Below are 23578 nucleotides of genomic sequence, written 5' to 3'. Positions count from 1 at the left end.
TTATAATTAAATAAGAATAAATGTTTTCCCTCCACCATTAGGAATAAGATAAGGAAGTCTCTTCTTACCATCTTAGCATTATACTAGAGATTCTAGTCATTGTAATTAGGCAAGAAAAAAGGTTAATTAAATCCAGAAGCAAGAAAGTCAGCTATGTCAATTATCTGATGGCATAATCTTGTTTATAGAAAAATTCCAGAATCCACTAAAAAAATATGGAAACTAATAAATAAGTCAACAAAGTTTCTGCTTACATAACCAGTATAAAAAAAGTTTTAGTTCTTAGCAGGGCAGTGGTAGCCTACACTTTTAATCCTAGCACTAGGGAGGCAGAGGCAGGCCAGTCTCTGGGTTCAAGCCAGCCAGACTACAAAGCAAGTTCCAGAACAGCCAAGGGCTACACAGACAAACTCTGTCTTCAAACAAACAACAAAAGCCCTCAAAAACAAACAAACAAACAAAAAACCCCAGAAAGAAAGAGGAACGAAGGCAGGAAAGGAGGGGAGAGGAGGGGAGGGAAGGGAAAGGGAGGGGAGGGGAAGGGAGGGGAGATGTTTTAGTTATATATATTAGCAATGAATAGTCAGCACAGACAGGCTCGCTAGGACTATGGACCTATCGAAAAATCAAGGTTCAGGGTGATAATCTGCCTCTGATAATGAGGAAGAACAACAAGAAGACACTATAAGATGCCCTTCTCTTGCTTCCATGTGTGCACATATAGGCATGTACACCCACACAGGTACACACATATGTAACACATACAAATAAAAATAAGAATTTAAAAGTCATGTTTTTAAAAACCTACAGAAATATCCAAAATGGCAGACAACACTCAGGTACAATTGGCCTCAGTTTCTAACCAATAAGCTGGGAAAGCTAAAAAAAATAGCTATCTGAAGTTACATGGTTGGTGGGGAAAAGGTAATACCCGAGTTAGTGGCAGCATCAGCAGGAAAATCTCTTCTTGTCTCTGGGTGTGTGGTACTGTCAATCAACAGAACAGGAGCACACTATACTCTCTGAAACACTTCTGCTTCTGTGGTGGCTCGGCAGCAGACACCCTGTGCAAACCACATGCTCAGAAAACTCAGACCAAGTGGGACAGGGTTAGTATTTCAGTATTACGAAACAAGACAAACAGAATACTCCAAGACTGGAAAAGAAACCTTAATCAGCACAGCATCCAATAAGCTGAAACTAATTCAAAGCAACAAGTAGTAATGAATTACCAAGAACTGCAGAGGGGCAGGAGGCAGTGCAAGCATTTTGTACTCTAATTTCTGTAATGAATTCTAAGAGATGTGACCAGATCTCAGACTCTGAACAGCCTTTCGGGGGGAGGGGGGGCACGCAGAGAGGAGGAAGGCAGAATTAGCTATCCCAACCCCAGATAAGTGTGGAAAACAAGAAAGCCCAGAGTGAAGTTGATGGCCATATCAAGGACCCAATGTCTCAAACCCACAGGAATGGCAAGACCTTAACCACAGAATGAAGCTGAGAGGGATGACAAAGCCTTCCTATGTACAAGTATGACTGTTCTATGAACACTGCCCAATGTGTAAAACCTAACAACTACAGATATCTACTGATTGCAACCGGAAACTGTTCCCATACAGAAAGGACCCACAAAGACTAGCTGACTCACCTTCCCTCTGTCCTACACAAACTTGTTAACAATGTTCTCCAGCAAAGCAAGCACAGCCCACTAGATCCCAGCTTTTCTGTGTTCTGTATGTGTTTGTGTGCCTGTCCTTTCTTCAGTCCCTCATCTCCTTCATCAGGAACTCAATAAAGACAAAGGCAATAATCCTCCCAGACATTTTTCATACCTGGATCCACCTATCTCACTCCTTCTCCACACCTATCATGTCTCTGTTTAATGCCCAATGCCATTGGAGCCCAGGAACTTGGCCCTATTCTGCTGCTGCCCTATGCTGCTCCCCACAACTATTTGCCTTTTGCCTTTTCCTCTCCCAAAGAATACAGTCTAGTCTGATTTGCAGAGTCTCTGTGCTCAGTCTAAGAACTGGACTATTAGCTGGGCATGATGGTGCATGCCTTTAATCCCAGTGCTCAGAAGATAGAGGCAGGCGGATCTCTGTGAATTGGATGTCAAGCTTGCTCTACAAAAACAGTTCCAGAATAGCCAAGGCTGTTACATATAGAAATCCTGTCTCAAGAAACCAAAAGAAAAACTGGATGATTCTATATACCAGTGGCACATTAGTATTCCTTCAGACAAAGCTGAATCATTCCTCTACCACTTCCTACTACTATAGTTCCCTTATTATGAACATGACCCTCTTTTATCTCTATCCCCCCAATGCTAGTTACTAGCCTCCCATTTCTTATTTCTTTCTATTAATATGCACTGTAACTAATATACCAGTTCACTAAGTACTAGTGATATCACTTTGCTCCACAGAATGAATAGCAGTTAAGGAGTGATTGCTATATACTTAACTATTATTCTGTTTTCACAGGGGGTGTACTCTAAGTAGTTAATGACAACTACTGCGGAAAGTATTCTTACTGACCCTTACAGACACTAACTGGAAGGTAGGAAGGAAGGAAATCAATGATCTAACTCCTGGGCCATAAAGCCCAGGATAAAAAGACAAGTAACATGAAAGTTAACACAACATCTCATCCAACAGTTATCAACCTCAGAGTAAAGGCCCAGAATGAAAGAGACTCATACAAATTCTAGATCAGGAATCTAAAACAATAACAATATGTTCAAAAATGAAAGAGGGCCTGCATAACCTTCTGATTGCATTAAAAAGGAGCATAGAAATAAGAGGTGAATGAAATAAGTCAATGAAGGATAAGAACATAGAATTCACTAAAGAGATAGGATTAATAAACAAATACCAAACTGAAGTAATGCTAAAAATGAAAAATTCAGTATCAAATAAAGAGCACAGTGGAAAGGCTAGAGATGATTCAGGTGTTAAGAGGACCTGGGTCCAACTCCCAACTGTCTGTAACAGGGCATCCAACGCCCTCTTCTGGCCTCTATACACATAGTGCCCAAACAAATATGCAAAGCACCCATACACATAAAAATGTTTTTAAAAAGGGAAACAGCACAGTCATAGCAAAGAAGCAGTTATCCTAGCTCTGCTTGTCCAAAGCCTAATAACTAACTCCCGCCTACCACAGCAAAACTTGAGAGAGTCCAAATCAGAACTCAAAAGAGGTCCCCCATATCCATTCTGCCAACCCTCCTGATAGTCACCCTACCCATCATTCCACATACATGAAACCACATGAAGCTACATTTACCAAGAATTCCAGGTAAGGAACTTCCAAACCAGTCAAACCCATTTACCAAGATGCACTAGAACCACAGCGCCCTATGCTCCTAACCCCACATACAGACTACGGGAGTAGCCTCCTCTATCTGAGAACAATGTGATATTCTATGATCTGCTCCCAGCCCCCACAGAGCACTACTCATTTCCACTCTGACCCTAGCCCCTGCTACCCAAAGACTATTTTCAGAATCTAGCGTACCTTCCACAAACTTCTGAGATCAACAGTGAGGATCTTCTAAGACTAAAATAGGCTCAGAAATCGGTACCTGTCCCTACCTGAGCCAATACCACAGCTGACATGCTACTTAACCTTCAACAGAATGGCTCTATGAATGAAAACAAGCACCATTCTGCTGACCTAAACAAAATACGCTGGGATAACAGCAAGCAAAGATCCAAACACCCAATTAACAAATAAATGGGAGACCAGATGCCGATACCAAAACACACTTCTGACATTAGCCCCCTAGCATAATATTCCCCAAGAAAAGCAACCTAACTTAATGTACAATGACTTCAAAATAGCAATTACAAATATCTTCAAAAAAAATCAGAGTATATGTACAAACCTCTAACTGAATGAAAACTTCAAAAGCACAGTTGACTGAAATAGTAAAAAGTAGTTCGAGATTTAAAAACACATTTTTAATCTAATTTTTCTTTCTTGTCATCTTCCAGTTGGAAATATTTGTAATGTGCAGGGGGTACAATGTTTTTGTAGAGTTGAGATGTTTTATGTAAAAATATGATGTAAAAATACCAGTTTTATATGACTGGTATTCAGGGCATCAGGCACTATGGTGCCACTTATTTCATCTTCTATGAGTAGACCACTCTCTGCAACTAATTTCCCAAACTAAAGAGACTCTCTAAAGAAAAGCTCAATTGAAATAAAACTCAAAAAATTGAAATAAAACTCAAAAGAGAGACTCTCTAAAGAAAAGCTCAACTGAAATAAAACTCAAATGAAAAGTTCAAGAAGCAAAACAAAAAGCTCAGAGGAAAAGTCTCACCAAAGTATTGAATCATGTGGAAAAGGTCTTAAAGACAAAACAGAGAAGCGGGTAACTCCATGAAAAAAAATTAAATCTTTAAAAATTAATTAATTAACCAATTAAAAAAACCTCTGGAACAGAATTAGCAGGAAATTTGGAACATTACAAAATAACTATACATATAGGAAAAGAAGAAACCCAATTCAAAGTCACAGAAAATATTTTCAACAAGATCACAGAAGAAAATTTTCACCCCCAAAAAGGAAAGAGAAGCTGCCAAGGTGCAAAAGAGATACAGAACATCAAATAGACATGGAAAAAAAAAATTCCCCGTGTCACATAAAACATGTATAAAACAAAGAATGTATATTGAAGGCTACAAGAGAGGAAAATCAAGCCACATAGAATGGCAGGTACATCAAAATAACTTTAAAATCATAGTTTGAAAGCCATAAGGTCCTGAACTGATTTCTATAACCTTTAAAAGACCATACAGACAACTCAAAATACTATACCAGGGAAACTTACCATTCACAATCAAAAGAGAAAGAAAACCTTTCCATAATAAAAACAAACTTAAGGAATTTATGTAAACCAAGTCAGTTGTATAGTGGATATATCAGTCTAAAGAAAGGTAAACTATATCCAGAAAACAATATATAATCCTATTAACAGTGAACCAAATGAAGTCTAAAATAACACCACAACGAGATGGCAGGAATAAACAAACATTTTTAATAATAATTCTCAGTATTAATTATCTCAATTTCCTGATAGAAAGACAGGAATAGATTGTATTAGAAAATAGGATCCAGTATTGTGGAGGCAGAGGTAGGCAGATCTCAAGTTCAAGGCCGGTCTGGTCTATACAGCAAGTTCCAAGTTCAAATTGTTACACAGAGAAGCCCTACCTCAAAAATAAAATAAAATAAAAATAAAATAAAATTAAAAAAAATAAAGGAAGGAAGGAAAAAAGAAAACAGGATCCATCTTTTACTGCCTCTAAAATAAATATCTCACCATCAGTGACAGACTAGGATAAAGGATGGAAAAAGGTGCCCAAGCAAATGAAACTAAAATAAGCAGGCACAGCCCATCTAATATCTGATAAAACAGACTTCAAACCAAATCTAGCTAAAAGAGATAGGAAAAGGCATTTTATACTCATTAAAGGAAAAATTCACCAAAAGGATAATACATTCCTAAACATTTACACATCAAGCATGTGTGCATCAATTTCATAAAAGAAAGCATTATAAGATCAAAAAATAACAGACTGACCACAACACAATGACAGTGAATGACTTTAATACCCCAACTTACCAATAGAAAGATTACCCTGACAAAAATTCTACAGTTAAATGGCATCATAAATGAAACGGAGCTAATGGACCTTTATAGAAGAACATTCGGCCAAACACTACAGGTACACTTTCATCTTGGTGGCCCATAGGACTTTCTCCAAAATAGACAACAACAACAAAAATCAGTCACAATAGTGAGGAAAATTAAAATAGCATGCTACATTCTACCTGATCACAAAGGAATAAAGCTATATAATAATAATAATAACAACAACAAAAAAGACAATACACAAACTCATAAAAGCTAAACACACCAATGAATGAAAATTCTTTCATGGGGGAAATCAGGAAGATAATTAATGAACTTCTAGAAGTGAATGAAATGCAAACCAAAACCTGTAAGACACAATGAAGAGATCTTAGAGCACAAATCTGGAGAGATCTCTTATTAATAATTTAATGTTACACTTGAAGGTCTTGGAAAACAAAAAACACCAGAGAGAGAGGAAGAGAGGGAGGGAGAGGAGGAAGGGGAGAGAGGCAGGGAGAGTGGGGGGGGGGGAAGGGGGGAGAAAGTAGAGTAAGGAGGGGGAATGGGGGAGAGGGAGAGAGGAAGAAGAGAGAAGAAGGAAAGGAGAGGGAGGGGGAGGGGGAGGGAAAGAGGGAGGGGGGGAGAAGGGGAAATGAGAGAGAGAAATAGAAATCAGGGGTAAAATTAACAAAATAGAAGTGAAAAAAATTACAAAGAACTCAGTGAGTTCTATGGTTCTTTGAAATAGTAAGAAAACTGACAACTTTTGGCCAAATTAATCAAAGGAGAATACAAATTAATAAAAATCAGAGATAAAAGAGAAACATTTCAGCAGATGCTGAGGAAATTAATAAAATCCTAAGGCCATAATATAAAAGTTTATAATTTCACTAAACTGAAAAAGCTAAAATAGATGAAATTCAAGATAACCATGACCTACCAAAAGTAAATCAAGATGAAATGAGCAACAGATCCCTCACAAGCAGTGAGAAAGAAGCAGTGTTTTCACAACTAAAAAGATGAAGCAACACCACAGAATCAGGTTTATACAGTGTAGAATTCTACCAGACCTTCAATGAACTCTCTCAATTTATTCCACAAAACAGAAAATGAAGGAATACTTCCATTTCCTTTTTATGAAGCCCTAACACCAAAACCAAAGACCCCCCCTCAAAAAAAAAAAAAAAAAGATCCACCAATCTTTCTGATGAAACACTAATACAAAACTCATCAGTAAAATACTTGCAAAATGAGTTCAAGAACACACAGAAAAGACAAGACATCATGGTCAAATTGGCTTTATCCCAGATATTCCATCATAGTTAGATCAGCTTCACCCTACAGATAAAAAGATAGGTCAACACATATAAACCAATAAATATAGCCCACTACATAGACTAAAAGTCAGAAATCACATGATCATCTCATGAGATGGAGAAAAGGCCTTTGCAAAAATCAGCATCTTTTCATGACAGAAATCCTAAAGACTACAGGTATACCGGGAACATATCTCAACATAATAAAGGCAATATATAGAAATACCAACAACCACACACTAAACAAAGAAATACTCAAAGCATTCCCAGCAAAATCAGAAATGTTTAAAAGTGAAGGAACAAAAGTGAATACACATAGAAAAGGAAGAAATCACAGTATCCTTATTTGCAGATGACCTGATTCTATAAAACTACACACACACACACACACACCAAGAAAATCGCCTTTTATATAAATACCAAACATACTAAAAAGGAGAGCAGAACAAGGCAAGCAGGGAGAGGAGGGGAGGGGAGGGGAGGGGAGGGGAGGGGAGGGGAGGGGAGGGGAGGGGAGGGGAGGGGAGGGGAGGGGAGGGGAGGGGAGGGGAGGGGAGGGGCTGGTATGATGGCTAATCTCAGAACTAGGGAGGCAGAGACAGGTGGATCTCTTTGAGCTGAAGGTTAGTCTGGTCTATATAGCAGTGAGTTCCAGACAGCCAGGGCTACATAATATAGAAATCCAATCTCAAAAAAGTAAAAAAGAAAAAAAGACTTGCATAATTAAGTTTTAAGAAAGTAAAGAAACTGAGGGAAATAGCAAAAGAATTAAAGATTGCCGGGCAGTGGCGGCGCACGCCTTTAATCCCAGCAGAGGCAGGTGGATTTCTGAGTTCAAGGCCAGCCTGGTCTACAGAGTGAGTTCCAGGACAGCCAGGGCTACACAGAGAAACCCTGTCTCGAAAAACCAAAAAAAAAAAAAAAAAAAAAAAGAATTAAAGATTCCCTGTGCATATAGTTTGGTAGAATTAATATTGTCAAATGGCCATCCTTTCAAAAGCAACTTATGGATTCAATTCCCCATCAAAACCCATGCTATCCTCAGAAGCTAACTATTCTTAAATTTCATACAGATACAGACACACAGGAAACAAACAAATGGAAAGCAGGATAGCCAAAACAATCCTGAATGATTAAAAACCAAAAACTACTAGTGTTCTCTTCATCCCTAATTTTGAGCTATACTACAGACCCTGTCTCAAACACAAGAAATTAATATAAAAAAATATATATATATATAAAAATATATATATATAAAAGACAGAAACCAATGAAACAAAGAAAGAACTAGCTCTTTGAAAAGACAAAAGCCTGGAGACATGGCTCTGTGGTTAAGAGAACCTGCTGCTCAACCATGAGGCCTTGAGTTCAGATTCCCACCTATAACCCCCAGCAGGATCTCTGGGGCTACCAGACTAACCAAAAATTCCACGGGGGGCAGGAGGGGCAGACAAAACTGCACTATTATAACAAGTGAAGTGGTAAAAATGAGAAAATATTTAAGTATGTCTGAGAGTAGCTAGCAAATATAAAAGACTAGAGTAAGCGTAGAACCAGGAATCAGAACAGGCTTATAATTCCAAATCTGGGAGGTTGAGACAGAATAATGATAACTGTCAAACTAGCTTGGCTACTCAGTGATATCTAGTCTCAAAAACAAACCACAATCAAATTCCAAGTTTTAAAAGGAGAAAAAGAATTTAAAGATAATTTCTTTAAAAAAAAAAAACGAAAAAAAAAAAGAGATACTCAACTGTCCAAGAACTATGCTCAACTTCACAATCCCTCAAAGAAATGTAAATAGAGTCATACTGACATGTGGACATAATGCTATTGTGTACTACGTGAAGATTCCATTGATGATTTCTGTCTCTCCTATATCTCCTTGAAATCCTTATTCAGAGAAATATCCAGGCTCAATCTTGTGTAAACATCAGCTCCCCAGTTGTTCCCTGATGTGTCAATAAAGAGAGATTAACAACCAATGAAGAGAATAGGCCTGGACTTCTGTCAGCCAGGGGAGGGAGTCAAAGAAAGAAAGGCAGGGACTGCTGGAGCTGAGAAAGCCAAAAAATGCAAGAATCTTATGGATTTTGACTGGGAGATAGCCAAACTAGTTTAGAGGACTAGAATAGAGTAATAACTGCTCAATGCTGTTCTGCCTAAAAGCTTGTTAAATTTTAGTCCAGTCTCAATTACTTTAAGAGCTAGCTGGGTTAAGAGAAAACTGTAACACTTACTGAAAAGCCACTAACACTGACATGTAGCTGTTTTTGAACTCACTACTTTGTGAGTTCTTCTTTATTCCACCCTTTTTCTTCCACTCTTTCAACCCCCTAACAGAAGAGAGGAAAAATGTATAGAGAGGAAGGGAAAGAGATCCCCGAATAAAGTCAGGGGTCAGAAAGAGGACAAAGTTTTATCATTAGATAGATCTCTTCCAGCTGGGACAAGTTTGATCCTTGCCATCAGGATACTGAATTTGTTTTTTCTTTGTGCACAACTACCTAACAAACCATGACCGACAGCAACCAACAGTAACCACCAACCTCCTCTTGGGACCCTAGCATTATACACCCTCTGAAAAGTCCCCAGAATTCCAAATGTCACAGAATCACAGAAACTATCTACGGGCTGGCAAAAACATGCCCCTGCTAGAGCACAAGGCAATTACAGTCAGCTGCTGTGGACAATCTGAAGCATATCCTGCACCTAGGAGTAAAACAAAAACTTCTTATAATATTTCAGTGTTTTTAAAAGAAATCAAAACTCCACAATTATCAGTATACTAATATATTCAAGTAGGAGATGGGTATAAATCAAAAACACTCTGTGGGTTTGAGGTAGAATAAATGGAGGTCCCCATTCATTGCCAGTGTAAAACTGATGCAATTACTATGAAAAATGGTTTGGTGTTTCTTCAAAATGTTAAAAATTACATGACCCAACAAATCTTAGGTATGTACCTGAAAAGAAGTAAAAACACTTAAAACCTTATACAATAAAGGCTCATAAGAGCATAATTTTGGGGGCATGGGGCAGGGGAGGACTGGTTTGGTTTTTTAAGACAGGGCTTCTCTTATGTATATACCTCTGGCTACCCTGGAACTCACTCTACATACCAACTGGCCTCAAACTCATAGAGACCCACCAGCCTCTGCCTCCCAAATAATGGCATGTGTCACCATCATTCAGCATGGAGCATTAATCTTCACAGTGAAAAAGTTAGTAACTCAGATGTCCATTAATTAATAGTACAATGTAGAGTGTTCTCTGTATAGCAGAGTATTAGTTGAAGATAAAATGTAAAAAGTATTGGCACATTATACAACACTTTATTCCATTTTATGCTCAACTAATACACATTTTAAAAAAAGACACACAACTAACATTTTACACATTTTCTGTAACAAGTTCTAGTCTACTAAGCCTAAACTGTCTTCATGTTTCACTGAACCATGACCTGAGATATGTTTCTTTTTCTTTTTTCTTTTTATTTAATTAATCATTTTATTCAGTTACATTGCAAATGATATCCCCCTTCCTGGTTACCTGTCCACAAACCTTCCCATCCCATTCCCTCTAGTGCCCTCCCACCCCCACCTCTATGAGGGTGCTCCTCTACCCACTCACCCACTCCCCTCATCCCTCTAGCATCCCCTTACGCTGGGTCCTCAAGCCTCCCTCCCCTCCCATGGATGTCAGATAATGAAAGTCTGAGTACCAGGGAACTCTGTGTCTAATTTGCATTAAGGTGCATATACATACATACACACATACATTTCTCAGGGTCATTTTAGACTTTTTAACACCAGCACATTTAAAGAATCGGTGGTTGGTGTTGACCATTTTCTTGTCTAAATCAGGTTAATATCATTTCCTGGGTACTTAAATGTCATATACTGTGCTAGATGTTAAAAGATACTACCTCAAAAAAAAAAAAAAAAAAAAAACTTACTGGATATAAAATTAAGTGGCTGAAAGGAAAAACAAAATGAAAAATTCTCACCAAAGTATGGAAGCCAGGTGTAGATAGTTCAAAATACTGACAAAGAAATAATATTGATTTAGGATTCTACAATCAGGAGAAATATCTTTCAAAATAGAAACTTATATACAAACTAGCAGACTGCATTCTAAGAACTCTATCACACTGACCAGAGGAAATTCAACAAGTTAGACCTATACAAAGGGAAGGAAAAGCATTTGAAAAGGTAAGTATATAAGTAATATGACTCCACATTTAAAAATCTGTGTCTATAGATAAGACACGTGTCATACATGTCTAATAACAAATCTCCTAAGAATATGCAAGGAAGATGGTTTTGCTGGAATTTCCCACCCCAATAAGCCTTATAAAAAACACACAACCCAGTTACTATAATTATAAGCTACACACTAGATGGGGCAGATCTAACACTATACTAATTTATTCCCTAGCTAAAAGACCCCTTTGTTACTTGCAGATGCTCCTGGCCCATCAAGGCTTCCTCCTTCTCCTCTTCAGTTCTCTCTCCTTCCCCTCTGGTACTCTTCTGCCTCTCTACCTGCACCCACTCTCAAAACTCCAGTCCCACCTTTCTCCTCCACTGCCCAATCACAGGCTCTAGCCTTTATGGGGAGAAGGTTCCCATAAGATCATCTGAGCATGTGATGGGCCCTTCGTCAGTGGCAGCCCCTCTTGAGGAAGCAGAATTAACATCAGAATACAAACAACACCTGGACAACTCATAACTGAAAAGTATTCTAGTAAAATACCATTACACATTACAAAGATGAACCCATGAACCAAGAAGAAAATCTTTTTCACTTCAAGGTTAGACAAAGTTTTTTTTTATTACCCATTTTATAAATCATAAAAGTTGACAAGCATAAATGCTACTTGGACTTTATAAAAATGGTAAGCTTTTGCTTTCTGAAATTACTATTGAAGTAAAGAGCAAGACATTGCACTGTCTGGCAAAACATTAAGCAATCTAATTCCAAATATGAAAAATTGAAACAACTAAAAAAAAATGTGATGGGTGAATAAGTATTTGGGAAGATGTTCAGTATTATGATAAGAAAACTGAAAATAAAACTGAATGGATTGGTGGGGTACTAGAGAAGAGGGAACTATTCTGCACTGTTGGTGCTAATGAAAATTAACAAAACCATTATAGAAGGCAGTGTAAGGGTCTCTCAATACTTTAAAAATAGTATTGTCACATGATTCAGTAATCTGACTTCTCCATATAAATCAGTGAACTAAAATGTTATACTCCCATGCTTACTATGGCACAATAGTCAATCAATATAGGAAGTGACATCAGTTTTCATTACCAGATGATCAGGTTTTAAAAAGTGGTACATGTATACAGAGTAAAATACTATAAAAAGGAAAACCAGCCTGGAAAGATGGCTCAATGGTTGAGCATGCACTGCTCTGCTCCTTGCTGAGCAGCCTACAACCCCCTCTGACTCTTAACTCCAGGAAATCCAATACCTTTTGACTTCGATGTACACTGTACAAACCTATACAGAGATACATGTACACATAACTTAAATTGGTAGTAGTAGTAGTAATAATAATATTGTAGTTTGGGGAGTTGGAGATATGGCACAGCAGTTACCAGTGCTTGTTGCACTTGAAAAGGGAACATGCATGCACACACGCATGCATGCACGCACGCACGCTCACACATAAAGAGACAAAAAGGTTTGAAAAAAAAATAAGGAAATACTGTCATCTATAGTAATGTGGATGTACCTGGAAAAAGATTAAAGTGAAATAAATTGTGCACAGAAAAACAAATGCCTTATGACTTTGGTATTATGTAAAATCTAAGAGACAAGTCTGACTTTATTACTCTACCAAACATTTAAGAACATCTATAAAAGCAGAGAATGGGATGATGTTTAACAGAGGTCTGGGGAAAAGAACATACAGGGAAAGGAGAAATGCTGATCTAAGAGTACAACATGTCAGTTAAGAAAAATAAAGAAGCCAGGTGTGGTGGCACACGCCTTTAATCCCAGCACTTGGGAGGCTGAGGCAGGTGGATTTCTGAGTTCGAGGCCAGCCTGGTCTACAGCGTGAGTTCCAGGACAGCCAGGGCTACACAGAGAAACCCTGTCTCGAAAAAAAGAAAAAAAGAAAAGAAAAAGAAAGATTTAGTGATTGCACAAAACAGTAGTGCAATAGATATTTCAAAATTGCTAAGGGGAGGTTTCATATAGGAGTGGTGATGCACACCTGGATGGAATCCCAGGGAGTCACACACACACCAACCACACTGTGAGGCAACAGATTTCTAAACCATCTTGAAGCTCATGCCGTGCCTCACAAAGGCACACAATCACTACTTATTGATTAAAAATAGAATGTAGGCAGGTATAATGAATGGTACATACCTGTAATCCCACCAACTGAGGAGGCTAAGGCAGGCATATTGTCATGAGTTAGAGCCTAGACTAGACTACACAGCTAGTACTGGAACATCTAGTGAACACAGCAATGCCCTGCAGCAAAAATGAAACAAAAACAAAACGAAAATAAAACAAAACAAAACCCACCCACTAGAGGTAAGATGGCTCACTAGATCAGGATGCTTGCCCTCATGCCTGACTACCTCAGTTCAATTCCCTGAACCTACAGGACAAATTCATCCAAGTTGTTCTCCCAATTCCACAAGCATGCATTCACTGGCACATAAACATGCACTCGTGAGCATGCAGACACATGTGCACACAAATAATGAATAAAAATGAACAAAGAACATTCATTAAAATGTCAAACGTGAATATAGATTTAGGCAAGGGCTGGACTGAAAGAACACGTAAAATGGCTGCAGAGATGGCTCAGTGGTTAAGGGCACTTGCTGCTTTTGCATCGAATCTAGGTTTGATTCCTGGCTCCCACATGATGGTTCACAACCACCTGTTTCTCCAGTTCTGGGGAATCCAGTGCTCTTTTCTGGTTCCTCAAGGAACAGGCATTCATGGGTGAACATACTATATATGCAGGTATGACATACATAAACATAAAAATAAATACATCTTAAAGAACACTTTCGATTTCATTCACCTTTCTGTACTAACTGAAAAATTCTACTATGAGCTTCTATTGTCTTTATAAATGGATAAAAAAAAATAAAGAGCAGTTATGGAAAGAGAGAAAATATTCTCCCAAAGAGGTAAAAGAATTTACTCTTAGATACTATGTTAAGTATCAAAACAACCCAGTGAAAGCGCCCCTGTGTAACTGAAAATAGAACAGAAGAATGCAATTTTCAGTTCCTTTCAATACCTTTTTTATGTAAATTCCCTATTTTACTAACATGTTATTCTCTAATACACATTCACAGCATTGAGTCTCGCCACAGTTTAAAGGGTTTGCTTTGTTTTGTTTTTTAATATTAAAGGCAGGTTTATTGGGAAGCTGCTCTGGGGTGGGCAAGTTCATTAGCCCCAAGGACAGAGGCCAGGGAAGTCACCATGTGCGCAGAGAGAAGAGGAAGGGGAGGAAGAAGAGGAAGATAATAATTTTAAAGGTTTTAATTCCATTGTCTTAAAGAAGTCATATTTCTGATACCAGCTTGGTATTTTTGCTTCCAGCATCCACTTCAAAGCTTATTAACAATTTCCATATGTGAGATAAAAGTAACCCCAAACAAAATTAACAGTAACTACCACTACCAACAAAAAAAAAAAAAAAAAAAAAAGAGAGATAAAAAGAAAGTAACATGGGGAGGAGGGATACCAATTAGGGGAAGACTTAGGGATTACTTTATATGTTGATTTTTCAGGAATTTTAGGGTTTCAAGTAAAATAAGAAAGTCTGCTCAGACACTTCCTACCATAACAAGTAATTTTAATTCACCAAGAAAAAATAATTATTTTTCCTAGTCAGTACAAGATACAGCAAATATAAGCAGTTTATAGGTCCATATTTATTTTATTTACATTAAAGTGAATGAGCACTCTATTCATTTTCCAGTAATTAAGACTTTATTTGTTTGTTTGTTTGTTTTTTAAGGTGTGGATCTCATTATGCAGCCCTAGCTGGCCTCAAATGAAGAGATCAACCTGCCTCTGCCTCACATGGCTGGGATTAAAGATATGTGCCACTATACCTGGCTGGGGGATTCTTAAATAACAATTTTTATTGTCTGTGTGTTAAGTGTGGAGCACTCAGGCTGTGGGCATGTGAAAGAAGGTCAAAGGATAATTTTCCAGAATCAGCTCTTTCGAACCAAATTCAAAAATGTACAGTACAGTTTTACCCACTAAAGTCTCTCCCTATAAACCACAATTACCTCCACAATCCTAGAGAATATGTGAACCAAAATGGCTAGCAAGTTTCATGGTGGTACCTGTACAAATTGGTTTTCTTTACTCTGGGAAAGAGAAAGGGGGGAGGAGATCTTAAGGAATTAAACCACTACTACCAAATACATTTTGTAAATTCGTCCTTTAGTTTACCAGCTAATAAGGACAAACAAATGCAGTCAGCCAATTAACTAAGGTAGAATCAGGGTACTTTTAACAGATCTACAGCAAAAATAAAACAAAAGTGTGGTAAGGAGCACAGAGAAAAAAAATGAGCATGCAGAGGAGTGAACAATCAAGATGTTAAGAGCTGAGACTGAGTTTGTGAATGAAAGGTAAACAGCAAATATGGAAAAAAGGTTGTCAGTGTTTCTTCAAGCTTGAAGAACAGTTATCAGGGAGATACAGAAAAATAAAAGTGGGGCTGGTGAGATGGCTCAGCCGGTAAGAGTACTGACTGCTTTTCTGGAGGTCCTATGTGTAATAATAAATAAATCTTAAAAGAAAAAGAAAAGTGTTTGAAAAATAAGAGTAGAGATAGAATGGGGTTAGATCATTAAAGGCATTAAATCACAATGTATCACAATGTTTATATTCAACCTTACAAAAGAGACAAAAGTACTTAACTACATAGTTACAAAACTTCCCTAATAAACCATGGACTAGAATGGGTAGGAGAAAACAGTTATATTAAAATAGCTGACTCCTTTAATGCTGGTGGTTCCAGAGGCTGAGGCAGGACTGCAGGACTACCCTCAGAGTGAGACTCTATTTCATGAAACTGAACAGGAGGCCTGGGGGTGGTGGCTCACACCTTTAATCCCAGCACTTGGGAGGCTGAGGCAGGTGGATTTCTGAGTTTGAGGCCAGCCTGGTCTACAGAGTCAGCCAGGGATACATAGAGAAACCCTGTCTTGAAAAACCAAAAAAAAAAAAAAAAAAAAGAAAAGAAAAGAAAAGAAAGGAAAGGAAGAAAAGAGAAAAGGAAAAGAAAGAAACTGAACAGGAGTAGAGGAAGAATATTAATGAGGAAGTCTGACCCATTAATAATGACAGCCTACATGATGGAAAAGTGCCAGGCTTAGTGGTGCATGCCTTTAGTCCTGGCAATCAGAAGACAGTAGCAGATCTCAGTGAGTTTGAGGCCAACCTGGTCTACAAATGGAGTTCCAGGTTGTTACACAGCGAACTGTCTTGAAAAAACAAAATAATAACCCCCCCCCAAAAAAAAAGAAAAGAAAAATAATGGAAAGGCAGATATAAATATTAGTGTTAGGAGGAAAGAAAGTTAAAGAGGACAGAACACATGAAAATGTATGGTAAAGACTGACCTGAGAAAAGAGCAAGACATGGGATCATCTTCTGAGAATGAATGGACCACAACTTTTGGAAACTAAACTGTTCACCCTAAGATCCATTCTCTTCAGTTTCTGCACTTATTCTTTATCTTACATCTCTGATACTTTTTCTATGAAGAACATACCAAACCAGAAGCATTTTTATAATAGGAGTTTAAAGGAAAAAAAAAAAAAACCCTCAAGTATTCTAGCTTCACGTTACTTTGAACAGCAGCTGTGAGAATGAAATCATCGTAGCAAGGTACATCATATAACAGGCTAGTAAACACCAGTGACTTCCATTATCTCTGTCTGAGGAGCAGAAATTAAGATTCTCAGTGTCTTGGTATTATTTAATAGCAAAGTCTGCTGACCCTTGATGTAACGGGGCCTATACAGATGGGAGACAAAACTAACTACATGCATGCAGTTCATCCTGATGGACATCAACCTGACTTCAGTAACTTCAGGTCAACACCTCCTGCAGCAGATAAGTCATCAATAAGTAATAATCTACAAATTCAGACGGGAGGAAACCAGTGGTGGGATGCTTATCTAACAAGCCAGAGGACCTGAGTTCATCCCAAGCCCCACCAATAAATAAATAAATAAACAAGCAAATAAAAATGATATTCAAGCTGAATGCACTGTTAGAAACATTGTGTTTCTTGTGTTTTCAGGCATGGTCTCAGTGAGGTCCATGCTAACCCAGAGCTAATCCTGAGTACTGATTATAAGATGTCAACCCAGTCTGCCTAGAAAATTTCTTTAAAAAAAAAAAAAAGGTAAAAGAAAAACTTTAGGGCTTAAAGGCACTTTTTGCTCTTTTTGGAGAGACCTATGTTCAATTCTTAGCACCCATAAGGCAGCTCACAATTACTTATGATTCTGGGCAGAACATCTGACATCTTCTGACCCTCTTACCTCAGCAGGCACCAGGCCAACAAGTGGTACACAGACATATATGCAGCAAAACACTCATAAAATAAAGTTTTAACAAACTGACAATTAAGTACCCTTAAAAGATTGGTTTATCTTTGTTTTTTCACACAAAACAGGTCAGTACAAAAGGTACCACGAATATCAACTAAGGTTGAATACAGCACAATGTTAAAGACTTTCAAATCAGCTAGCTCAGCTTTTGAATTCAAACTGACCTTGATGCAAAGCACTTAAGTTTTTGAAGCATTTGTTTCATATTCCATCAGCAAATCACTCAAGTTTTGGGGGTATTTGTTTCCTAATCCATCAGTGGGAACAATCACCACACAGAACACTGCACTCAGCACCCTTCTATTTCCTTGTATTAACACTCCTCACATTTATTATAAGGCTTATCAGGAAGATGATAAGAATTTACACACCTCAACAATCAAACAGTGAAGAGGCATCTTTAGTCCCATAGCTCAGGAGGCAAAGGCAGGTGGATCTGAGTTGGGAGGCCAGCCTGGACTACAGAACACAGGAAAGAACCTACCTGGAAAAAACAAAAGAAAAAAGAAAAATACAGTAAACAGCTTATGAGGAGAAATTAAGCCAAGAAGATCCATCCAATGAAATGCAGGAGCTAAGAAATGAAGACACAAATGCAAGCAAAGAACAGGTTGTATGGTAGTCCCTTGAACAGAGAATTTATTCTATGAGTTAAAAGTTACGCTCTGGGCCATGATTTCAATACTATATTGTGTATGGATACACTTCCTTTAAAAAAGTCTACATGGGTAATTCATTAGTATGTGGGCTTGGAAAATGTCATATTTAAGTTTCTTATACCATAGCACGTTGTCTATATTAATTATTTATTCAAATGAAGCAGGTAATAGAGAGTCACAGTGGTAAATCCTATGTTCAGTCAACTCTATCCCTTCACTTACCTATTCAACGATTATTAAGAGTGTATAACCACCCAAATACAGTGCTGAGCACTAGGAATTCAATGATGGGCAAGACAGGCCAGATGCCACTTGTGGAGCTTACAATCTCGTCTATTCATTAAAGAGCCAGTCATCTGACTCTACTACTAAACCTAGAAACAAATAAAACTTTTTGCATTAAGCTGGACAAGTGAATTCATGTTCCTCAGCAGTATGTACATTTGCTATTTTTCTAAATCTTGTTTTTCAAGTAACTATTTAGCCATCAGTTCTGGTCCTCAAATTTTAAGAATAGCATTTAACAAGCAACACAATGCAAACAAACAAACCAAACAAACAAAAACAAAATGAAAAACCTGAAGACCATACCTTGTAATAAAAAAAAAAAAAAAATTCCAAAGCTATTGGCCCAGAGAGAAGACCTGGAAACATGACAACTATCTTCCAAGTTTTAAAGAACTAGTTCACAAACTTGTGTACATTCCAAAGCATTATACATAGATGCCGATTTCCATTTCCATACGAAGACTTTTAACAATTCAAACTATTCACAATTCAACCACTCTAGATTTCTTTAGGGAAATCTATACTTTATAAAATAATAAAAAGGCAAGTATTAAATATTACTGTTTAGCAAACTAAGTCATCAATGGTTTTGCTAAGAAGCCTAACAAATCATGCAGTAAAGAAACTGGGAAAATCGTCTCTGATCTCAAGTCCAACAAAGACTGCCCAAACAATGTGTTCCCACCCACCTACTGATGTATTCAGGAGTGAACCACATAGCCAGTTGTTAGAAATGCTGACCAATATTACTGAAAAGCTTCTTCCAAAAATGAACCCTTTGGAAATACAGCTGGTCAATACACACACAATGAAAAGACTCCCTAGTCAGTGGACTTTCTATATGCTAGCTCTATGAGGACAGTAACTTTGTCTTTCTTCACTGCTACACTGCCCTACCGAAACTATCACTGACATATAATATGTGCTCTTGGATATTTGCTAAGCATGCACAGTCCTAATCACAAACTGTACTATGTAGTACACACCACCAACCTTACCAAATCTAACCTCGTTATTAAAATTGCCATTACATACTTAAGTGACTATATAAAGTTATAAAACTTTTAAAACTTAGTCAATCCTAGGACTAATTTACCAAACCCTAAAACCATAAAACCTAGAAGGCCCAAATATGTTAAGTAATATAAGAAGCTACAAGACCTGCAAAGTACTCAAAAGCTACTTTTAATTCACTCTACAAAATAGATATGTATCAATATACACACATTTTCAGAATATTACCGTATAACAATGGCTTAACAGCTATATAAAAGCAGTATTCAAATTTCATATTATATTATCTCTACAAAAATTTCTGAACACGTTCATGAGGATTAGTATTACTTAAAAGGCCTAACTTTACAGTGAGCAGATTTATAGTGGCCTGAGAATGTACTAAGCCATTCACGAAGTTACGCTGTACCACTATATCCACTTATATATATTATTGGCAACTGAGTACTGAACATAGCTGTCATTTCCCCCTCCTTTTTAAAACCATGACTTTGAAAGATCAGATAAAAAAAAAAAACTACCCAACACAAGAATCACTCTCATATATAATTTATCTTTAAACTCTATTTTTATCAACATCTACTTACATGTATTTTGAGTATTAAAATAAACTTCACAAAAGCTGCTTTTCCCATCCCCGTATTTACCACATGAAACCTCTGCAATCCTTATCTAACTGACATCACCTCCTGAATCTGGTTGCTCTTTACAATATAAGTCCCTGTATATTAATAAATCGCCAACAAAGTAACGTTTTCTCCATAAGCAGGTATTAAGACAAATTAAGCCAAAATAGCAATGCTGGAAATGGAGAGCATTTTGCACTAACCTGCTGACAGTTAAAAGCAACAAGTTAAAAACTTTGAACTCTTAGGAATCATCCCTGCCTAGGCTGGTCGCTCGGTCCCTCCCACCCTCACAGGTGCGTACAGCACTCCCCTCTCCGCTAGAAACCCACCCTCCGACCCGGAGCGCTGGCCTGGGAAGCCGACCGAGTAAACCAGAGGCGCCTCGCCCCACTTTCCCCGCCTCCTAGGGTCAGGGGGACAGGACTCACCTGAGTACTGGGCTGTAGGGGCTGCGCGAGCGCCGCCAGCTGCTGCTGCTGTACGGGCTGGGGGATACGTCGCCGCCCCGCTCGTAGGAGCTGTGGCGGCTGTAGCTGGGCGAGCGACGCCGGCTATAGGGGCTCGGGGAGCGCGGCAGCCGCCGGGAATAAGGACTGCTGCCACCTCCCGCCGGGCTGGGGGACTTGCGGCTCCGAAGGCTCTGCGAGGCCCTGTGGGACACCGGGCTTTCGTCCCGGCCTCCCAGCGGGCTCAGGGACCGCTGCCGCCGCCTGTAGGCCTTCGGCTCGCTCTTGTCCTCCCGGTAGGCCTTGGGCGGCTCCTTGTAGGCCGAGGGCGGTTCCTTGGACGACTTAGTCCGGCTACGGTGGGCCTTGAGGTCCCGGTCCTTGCGGCTGCTACTGCTGCTGGACGTAGCCGACGCGCTCTTGCGGCGGCCGCCGCTGCTGCTGCTGCTGCCGCTCTTGGTGGCCTCCGCCCGCTCCTCGCCGCTGTGTCCGTGGCGGCTGCGGGCCTTTGAGGCCTCGCTGCCGCTGCGCGTCCCGTCCCGCCGCCGGTGCTCGCGGTGGCGCTCCTTGCTGCGGCCGCTGCTGCTGCGGCGGTCCCGGCGCGGCCTGCGCTCCGACCCCTCCGCGCGCCGCTGCGTGCCGGAGGAGGAGGCCGGACTCCCGCCGTTGCCCCCCGTTCCCCCGGCAGCCGTCGCCGCCGTTGCCGCGCTGGCGCCCCCCAGCAGCAGCCCCTGCTCGGACTGGGAGCTCACATCCTCGTACTCCACCAGCGGGGTCACACCCCCGCCGCTACTGGCACCGCCACCGCCGTCCTGCTGCGGCTGGGGCAGCGAGAAGACCCGGCGCTTCTCCGCCTCCTGCCCGGCGCGGGGCCCGCGGCGCCGCTTCTGCCGCCCTCCGGGGCGCCTCTTGCCTCTCGCCAGCCGCTTGACCTCCAGAGGAGGGCCCGGGCTGAAGCAGGAGGAGGAGGCCGCGGCGGCGGCGGCTGCGGCGGCGGCCGCGCCGGGGGCAGCCAGGAAGAGCAGAGGCGGCGGGGGCGGCGGCGGTTGCAGGAGCTGCGGCTGCAGGAGCGGCAACAGCAGCGGCGGCTGCTGAGGGGACAGGAATCGCCTCCGCTTGCGGCGCTCCTCCAACTTCTTCTCGGCCCAGCTCAGGCCCCCGCCTCCCCCCAGCGCCGTGTCCGAGCTACTCGGCATCGCCTAGAGCCCGCCGCAGAGTGCGGCGCGGGTGCGGCCTCCTCCGGGGTCAGACCCTGGCCATGTCCCCCGCCGGGAAGGGGGACGGCAGCCGCGGCGGAGGGGTAGCGAGCAGCAGGGCCGGCCGGGAGTCGCGCCACGATAATCCGGGTCGGGACGCGCGTCCCCGGTTCCAGTCGCGGTGTGTGCGCAGCGGCGTCAGGGCCTGGCGCGGGAGGATCCTATCCTCGGCAGAAAGCCGGCCGTGCCGGGCGGCGGCGGTGGCGGCGGCGGCGGCCTCGGGCTCCGGCGGCGCAACGCGGAAGTGCCACCGCGGGCCGCGCTTCACTCCATCGTCCTGACGTCGGGGGCGAGCTCGCGGGAGGGCAGTGGGCGCGACCACAGCACGCCTCCGTCGCCGGCCGGCCGCGGCGCGTCCACGTCGTCCTGTGGCGGCGGCGGCGACACCCCGCGGCGCTCGGACGGGCCTGGGCCTGGCGCCCCGAGGGCACTGCGCGCAGCTTCCGGAGCGGGGGCGCGGCTCGCTGTCCTCCGCCCCTCCACGCGGGCTCCGCGCGCGCCGTTCGCCCCTCCCTGCCCTCCGCGTTCTCCCTGCGGGACGGCGACGCGACTGGCTGGCCGAGCCCTCGCCGCGCACCACCCACTCGCCGCGTTCCTCAAGACTTTTGCCCCTAAACCCAACGCTAGGTCGGCGGCGCGCACGCTCGTGACGTTCGGGAACGCCGATGGAGAGAGGGAGCGCGGGCGAGGGGAGGTGCTGCGTGCTCGCGCCCGCCGGGACCCTGGCCGTCACCGGAAGTGACGCGAGGAGCCACCCCACTTCCGGCAGGGGTGGGACGGAGGAGCAGGGTTAAAGAAAGGAGAGGAGGCGTGGGCTGTGCTGTGCTGTCGCTGGAGGCCTTCCCTCTGGCGCCAGTCATGGCGCTTGTTGCTCGCCTCCAGTGAAAAGGTCACGGCAGGACCCGGGAGAACCTTGACGACTACCTTTTCCCCAGCCACGGGATCGGAACATCTGTGAGAGCAGACTCCCCACAGAGGGCGAATGTGACGTTAGCCTGACTAGACTCACGTACGCCCAAGTTCAAGGACCCATCGTAACCTAAAAATATACTTGGTGTTCATAGCTTCGAGCTTCCGCGACACTGAAGTTTCGGAACCTTTAAAAAGCCTTAAGCGGGGCTGGAGAGGTGGCTCAGAGTTTAAGAACACTGACTGCTCTTCCAGAGGTCCTGAGTTCAATTCCCAGCAACAGTATGGTGGCTCACAACCATCTGTAATGGGGATCCGGCTTCTGATGTGTCACATACATGAAATAAGTAAATCTCTTTTTAAAGCAAAAGCCTTAAGTAAATCTGAAGGATAAGTCAAAATATCAAGGAGGACTACTAAGTCCCAGGAACCTTAAAAACATTTTGTAGTAGTGGAAGCTGCACTCTTTGTACTTTCACCTGTAATTATATCTAACTAAACCTATGAGCTGTCAGCTACTTAATGCCCTCATATTGCATCTCTTGCCTTAAGATTGCCCTTCAGTTAGAGGCTAGGTGTTCGGGGTAATTAGATTAAAATCTAAAAGGCTTATTGGTCATTAATACTGGAAAGAAGATAAACATTGCTCAGTGGGTACATGTAATTACCCCTTAACAAATTTATTCAGATCATCAGCTGGCTTTTAGTTCTTAAATACTTAGTAATCAAGTTGACCTCAGCAGCATCATCTCACAAACTGATGGAAGC

General features: G+C 41.4%; 1 protein-coding gene across 4 annotated transcripts in view; it reads right to left on the bottom strand.

The window, feature by feature from the left end:
- Cdk13 (cyclin dependent kinase 13) overlaps positions 1–21841 on the bottom strand; it is an 87548-nt gene extending 65707 nt beyond the window's left edge. For all 4 annotated transcript variants that reach the window (XM_029468532.2, XM_029468533.2, XM_021179986.3 and 1 more), the window contains exon 1: positions 20628–21841. In XM_029468532.2, the coding sequence (XP_029324392.1) occupies positions 20628–21841 (1214 nt within the window). The remainder of the gene's footprint in view (positions 1–20627) is intronic.
- Positions 21842–23578: the final 1737 nt, after the last annotated feature.

This window comes from Mus caroli, unplaced genomic scaffold (assembly GCF_978045245.1).
Source record: "Mus caroli unplaced genomic scaffold, Mus_caroli_1 scaffold_15, whole genome shotgun sequence".
NCBI lineage: Eukaryota > Metazoa > Chordata > Mammalia > Rodentia > Muridae > Mus > Mus caroli.
Note: the sequence above shows the minus strand (reverse complement) of the source record. Positions and strands in the feature narration are given on the sequence as shown.